At 32.0% G+C, this 6923-nt stretch overlaps 1 protein-coding gene across 1 annotated transcript; it reads left to right on the top strand.

Moving 5' to 3' along the window:
• The first annotated feature begins 2585 nt into the window (after window positions 1–2585).
• Window positions 2586–5287, top strand: LOC132749281 (beta-1,3-galactosyltransferase 1-like). Its single transcript, XM_060739006.1, has 2 exons — window positions 2586–4562; window positions 4669–5287. Exons 1-2 carry the CDS (start codon window positions 3609–3611, stop codon window positions 5059–5061), a joined length of 1347 nt encoding a protein of 448 aa, XP_060594989.1. The 5' UTR covers window positions 2586–3608; the 3' UTR covers window positions 5062–5287.
• Window positions 5288–6923: the final 1636 nt, after the last annotated feature.

Below are 6923 nucleotides of genomic sequence, written 5' to 3'. Positions count from 1 at the left end.
TTATTTGATTCTAACACGACATCAACAAATAAATGCTGCCGTACCTGATATTAAGCTAAATTGTTCCTGTTTTTTTTTCGTACTTAAATTTTCAGCGCGTCGCATTTTTTTAGGGGTTAAGTCACATGTATAATGATTACGTCACATGTCTAAATATGACACATGCAGCGACGATGCAATGAAGACTCGAAGTGTCCCTCCGTGTATTATTTCAAGTACGAACGGGCACCTCAGTAGAGCCACCGTCGTTCCGTAAGCTATCTGGATAGTTTCATCACAAGCTAGAATCCAAAGCCCCTGGGTTGCAAGCACAATAAATTAAATATTGAAATAAATTAATACTTTTATTCAGATAAGTCAAATATAATTGCAGTTTATATAATATAAGAATCTTAACTACATGTATATCGATATAAGTTTTTGTTTTTTCTGACCGCATATCTCTGGCACAGAGCTTCACGACAAACCTAACAACAAGTAGTAAACAACTTAAAATTAGTGATGTAAAAGAAAGAAATATTTTTATTTTGTTACAAGTATCAAACAATTTACAACGCAGGTCTGGGGTTCAATCCCAGTCGAGACAACTATTTTTTTAAGTATCTTTCTTAAGCCACGATATGCAAGGATAAAGTGTGGCTGTCATAAAAAAATGAACAGAAATGATTTTTGATGCAACTCTAGTCATGCAAAATTCCATATGTATCAAACTCAAACTGTTACAGTAAAAATTTAAACACAGACGCTGCGTCTCGGTGCCCTGCAAGATGAATTATAGTATATAAAAATAAAATTATACAGGAAAACACATACAGATATACAGTGCGATTTAGTTGCAAAGACAGAGCTTGCATCCCTTTGATTTTAAACTGAAACTAGCCGAACGATTGCACTCACTGTGACCTGGTCAGTACCGTACGTTACGTATTTTCCATTTTTATTCAATATAACAAAAGCAATACATGAATTTAGGGAGGTAGATAAGTCTTTTACTGATGTATTGTATCAACAACAGGAGATGAGATGCATCCACTTGTCAAGAGGCGAAGTATATGTTACTAAAATATCACTAAGACCTTTACTCCAGTTTGCTATAAATTTTCATTTTGCTCTAATAATTATGTACTACATTGTAAAATACTTATTATGTAAATGTCTTTGAAATATTTTCAACTAACCGTTGTGTATGATAATGCCATGAACTATATTTATGTAAATTGTTATAACTGGGAGAGGACACTCATAAGCTTTATAGCTTAAATCTACTCAATTTAAACCAAGAGGGGACGTAAAGCGTGCACGCTATTTAATTTAGACATAACAGTGTTCTCTCCCTATACCTGCTTTCGTGAAAATATCAACGGCAATGTATCCTTTTTTCTCATCATTTAAACCATTCCGATATTTAATAAAACACCAAATATAATTGTACTAGAAACAAATGTTCACTAGGAACGGATGAATAAAACAATGTCCTCAGAACGTCTTTCGCAAAGAAGAAAAAAGTTTTACATGTACAAGCAAGGTACTAGTAACATATATAACGATTCGGATGTGTTAAAATTAGACAAGTACCTCAGATATAATTGTGCATGCCTATAACGTGAATGTCGTTTTATTTCATATTTTCACACGATAACGTTTCAAATAACCAAACCAGGAGAAAGGTTCTCAGCGTTTTACACGTTGACATTTTGCACAATGGTTCGCAGCATTCTTCTGACGTTGACATTTTCCCCGGCAATTACTCCCTTTGTACTTACACGAAAACATATAGTCTTACTGGATTCCATCATAATATTGTGTTATTACAAATGAAATAAAAATGTATCCAAATTTCGCTATTTTAGTAATAGTTTTTTTGTTTGTTTTTTTTTTTGTTTGTTTTTTTTAGACTTTTTGTACGGATTTCGTCCGGACTCCAGATATCCACAATATCATTAAAATGTTAGAATACTAAGCTGACAGAATATGTATATATTTATATGTCTATTTTCTCATTTTTCTATGTTAAAATTATACATGTATTGTATAACATTTATCTCTTCGTTCTGTGTGGATCTATAGTATATTGCATTCATATTTCCCTGGTAATTATTTCCTTTGCACTGATGTATGGAATTCTATCATACTTTGGTGAACTAAAATACTTTTTGTTGTACATGTATGTGTTTCTTATTTATTACAAACAAAATAAAAATGAATAGAACGATTTATATTTCATGATAAAATCGTCTGTATAATTGGCAAATCTTGTTTACATCATTTTTTTGTTAACATCAGTTAGACATTGTTTTTTTGTTTTTTTTTTTCTTTCCTGCCACAGAAAGAAGAATAACATTGGTTCGCGTTTTAAGGCATTTTTGGTAGGAAATGACTTGTAACATCTAAATAACCGTGCCAAAAATCATGTAAAAACTGATTATTAATCATTTATTTGTTTGTGCAATGACAAAGTCAGTTTTATTTACTATATTAATTTAAAAAAAGTTATAGTAAAGAAATATGGAAATTCTGAAATACAAGTTAACACGTATTTTCTTCCTCATAGCTTTTTACTGTGTATACACTTAAATAGTTTTTCCTGACGAGTTATGTCAAGAAGTTGTTTCCGGATTGTGTGAAGTAGGTTAATATAAAGTACTACATAAAAATTTGCTGGGAGTTGTATAAAACTATGCCGTTATTTCTTTCTAAACAGTTATATGCCGTTCGTTAAATCATGTCAGAAAAGTATTGTTTTAGAAGTAACTTGGATTTTTAGCAAAAAGGGAAGTAAGACAATGTGTAAATCGTGTTGTGAAGGCATTTTCATGATTTTGTTTATACATAAATAGTTTTTCTATGACTGTTACATCGTACACTAGCTGAACAGTTCCAGTACCATAATGTACTAAAGTACAATAATACAGGAGGATTTATGCGATGTACATTATTAAATTTCCGCAAATGTCGATCATAATTAAGATAAGTATCCGTAATTTAATCATATTCCCAGAGGTAACAGTCTGGATTTAAAAGCGTAAGCCAGTTTTGCCGGTGAAAAGGTCGTCTGCAGAAAGTGAATACATTGCTTAGCGTGTTGTTTTGGAATGTAAAACACAGGAAAAAAGTTTCCATGTGTGATAACACATTTACATATTGTAAGGATGATTATATAAGACTACTCGTCATATTGATGATAATACCAATAGAATAACATAGTTCGAGACAAAAGCTGGAAATTCCCAAGAAACAACTGTCGTTTAGTGCTAAAATGCGTAAATTTCAGATATAAACGTTACCATGGTTTTAATATAGCAGGAAATATCAGCAATAACGTAGTGAGAAACAAATCGATTGGAATATTACTATGAGCTTTAGAAAATAGGGTAATGAACACTTTAGGATTGTTTGATGCATTTAAACACTTTGACATTTACAATGATTACAGTGTTTTTTTTTATAACATAACATAACATAACATAACATGGAATTGTGAATAATTTCACATAAATAGTTTAACAATAAAGTTAAGCATGTGATGAAACAGTATAGTTAGAACTTTAGTATGGTTGTAAATATACTACTGCACAGTTGTGACTAATTTTAAGGTTGTATATACATGTATGTATATTCATATATATATATGTAAAATGAAAGTAAAGAAGAAATGGACACATTTAAGTGTAAGGAGAGTGACTACACAGTTCATGCTGCTAACATTCACCGCCATTGTGATATATGTGTGTTTAAATCTGGTATCTTCCAGTTCAACCATGTCACTAAAGGTAGACATGTTCATTAAAATGCAAGGACTAAAGTTAAGAATTCGAGACAGTTCAGGAAACGGCTCTTATCAGCATAATTATAATAAATCGTCAGATGGAATTAAGTCACAGTATAAAGAACATCGGAATAAGCCAAGGTTAGATGAGCACATTTCAAATAGCAGTTTAAAAGTGTTTAACGAAGTCGGGGAAACAGAACGATATAGCGATCCATTTCATAAAACGAAATACTCTATCAACCATGAGGATCCTGACCGTTTCTTACCCGACTCTCATGGATCTAAAAGCAAAGAAATGATCACAGATGATCACATGGGATACTTGTTACCTGAAAATCAATCATTTCACCTGTCTAAGGAAGATGTAAACAATGATAATTACAGCAATATTGAAAATAACGAAAATAAAACTAGAAAAATTGACATATTTGGAAACATTGAGTACGGAGCTGACAGGGAACGAAAACTTGAATGTGATGAATGCTTTCAACACAATTTCAAATATGTGATAGAAAATGATATATGCAAACTTAAAAATTCTGAACAAATAATAGATCTGATAGTGCTAATCACCACGTCTCATAAAAACACGAAAGCCAGGGCGGCTTTACGTGCCACATGGTTAAGTTTTACTAGAAAGAATACGGACAATATTCGATATGCTTTTTTGCTTGGAGAACATACTGAAAGTCGATATAATGAACTCGTTTTAAAAGAGAGCAACATATATCATGATATAATACAGGAAGATTTTGTAGATTCTTATATGAATTTAACATCAAAAAATTATGGGGTTCAAAAGGGTGCAAGCGTTACGCATGCGCTTATGTAAAGAAAACAGATATGACTGTTTAAAAATTTCCAAAAAGTTTTAAAATAATCAAAGGGCCTTTACGTGAAAACCTCCCAAACTGCGGGCTGGGTCTTGCACCCAGAGAGCAAAACCAATCCGTCAAATAAAATCGAAATGGTATGCATCAATAGAAAGCTACCCGCAACAACTATACCCAGGTTTTTGTTCAGGGACCGGCTACGTGACAAGTATGAATGTAGCGTCTAAAGTTTATCATGTTTCTCCAAGCGTTCCCTTTTTTCATCTCGAAGACGTCTACGTCGCACTTTGTTTACGAAAATTAGGATTTAAACTACAGCGCGTGCCAGGATTTAACGTTAGCAGACGAAGAATGGACCCGTGTTTATTTAAAGGACGTTTTTTGATAAGTGCTCATCACATGTCACCTATCTTGTTACAGATGATTTGGAACCGACATTGTACCAGGTTACCCATCTAACATACTGCCTGATAAAATAGACTGTCTAAATTTCGGGTTACTTCCCTTGCATTAATATAGTGCCTGCAGAAGACCCGTGTTTGTGATAATATATGCACTTTAACATCATGACATAATTGTGATCATTCAGTTTTATTATATAGACATAATAAAACAGATTTTATAAATTTGTTTTAAATTATACACACACTCACTGTTACTTTATAAATAAAATTTTAATATGTTTTATACTGCATTGTTGATGTTGGCCTCCCATCACGTGACTTGATGTTATAATAGAAATGTTAATGTGTCGCTCCACTATGATCATGATTCCTGTACTTTCTACAAAATAATATTAAGAGGATATTTATGTATTTTTATTACTATGCATATGGTAAAAGTGGATAAAATACCACTATACACGTTGCTTTAGTGTAAGCTACTTTTCAAGTCGTTCAAAGACTTGCTCCATATCTTCTTTGGGTTTTTATACATGTTTAAGTCGCCATCAGAAACACATATTGTTAGACTGTTAGTAATTTCAAGTTTTTGAGCCAACGAATATATTGCGAAGAAAAAAAACTTATTCTTTTACTCGGGAGGAGAAAAGCACCGTTACACAGGATCTTGGTTTTTAAAAACAAATAAACACATCTGAAAAGTTTGTAAGAGTAGCGGGGTTTCGAACTTGCGTCCTATTGAGATAAAATGGACAACTTAACCTTTTAAACCTTCAAAATTCTCTCTTTCTTTGAAATTACAATAGCTTTTGATGAAATACTCACTGAGCATATAAACATTTGATTTCTGACAGTAACAACAGCTGTTACTCTTACTAATCGCGTTTATCCGTTATAAAGTAAAAAGTCAGATATAGTTTCAATAGTATAAAGAAAAAAAATAAGAAAAACTACCACAGTGAATCCAAATTAGTAAAAAAGAAACGTTTCAGAACTCGTCACGTTTATGCTAATTAACAGAACAGAACATATATTTTGTTCTGTTATGTTAATTAACGGCATTATATTTAAGAAATAATATCGGTCTTAGCGGTGTTCATTTAATTTATTTTATGTTTTTCAGTGGATTACTGATTAATCCGTGAAAGTTATATTTGATAAATTCACAGTGAAAATTATCAAAATATAATTTCACACTTAGCAATGATGAGACTACTTTTAAGATTTTCCCCGTGCGGTACCGCAATTTTATTAATTTGACAGTTCTGACATTGTCAGGGCTGTTTAGATAAAAGCAAAGCTGAAATTGATAAATAACTGAATAGAAATTTCAAAAGTAATTAAAAATGAAGAAAACTTACTTCAATTCATTCATATTACCAATCGCCAAATATCGTCCCTAAATTTTTTTTCATTTCTACAGTCTGGAAAATACAATTCCTTCCACATGCAAAACTGCTCTTGATGACATTTGGGCATATTTAAGTATCCTACGAGCAAAAACTGCCTAATCACTTGAAAAGCAATGTCATACATCAGCCCGAAGAATAAGTTAACAACCCAGCATGAGGTAGCCTTAAAAAAGTCTATGTTTTCCAATTTCCTAGCCGCTTTTTGAATGTTTACACATCTTTTACTCTTATTTATTGTCTGTAACAATCCTCAAATAAGTTTTCTTATTTCTTAAAATATGTATGACTAACAAACCCAAATGATATCCCTCTGAATCAAACACAGTTATTTTCCTCTTAAAAATGGCGGCCGCTTACATTTCACAGAGCCAGGTCTAATATAAATTCGCCGTAAGTAACAGAAATATGGATGGATGGTTTGACTTTTTCTCCTACTAGAATTGTTTGTTTTCATTTTTAAAACAAGCGATCATTCATATTATTTGAATAAAATGAATAATATCATCGC

The sequence above is a fragment of the Ruditapes philippinarum genome, unplaced genomic scaffold (assembly GCF_026571515.1).
Source record: "Ruditapes philippinarum isolate M1 unplaced genomic scaffold, ASM2657151v2 ctg16769_1_1_1_1, whole genome shotgun sequence".
Classification (NCBI taxonomy): domain Eukaryota; kingdom Metazoa; phylum Mollusca; class Bivalvia; order Venerida; family Veneridae; genus Ruditapes; species Ruditapes philippinarum.
The sequence above is the reverse complement of the archived record's forward strand: the minus strand, read 5'-3'. Positions and strand labels throughout refer to the sequence as shown.

Coding starts and splice junctions, on each gene's coding strand:
- LOC132749281 (XM_060739006.1), top strand. CDS start 3,609: ATGTATATTCATATATATATATGTAAAATGAAAGTAAAGAAGAAATGG. Junction 4,563..4,668: donor TAACATCAAAAAATTATGGG/GTTCAAAAGGGT, acceptor GCCTTTACGTGA/AAACCTCCCAAACTGCGGGC.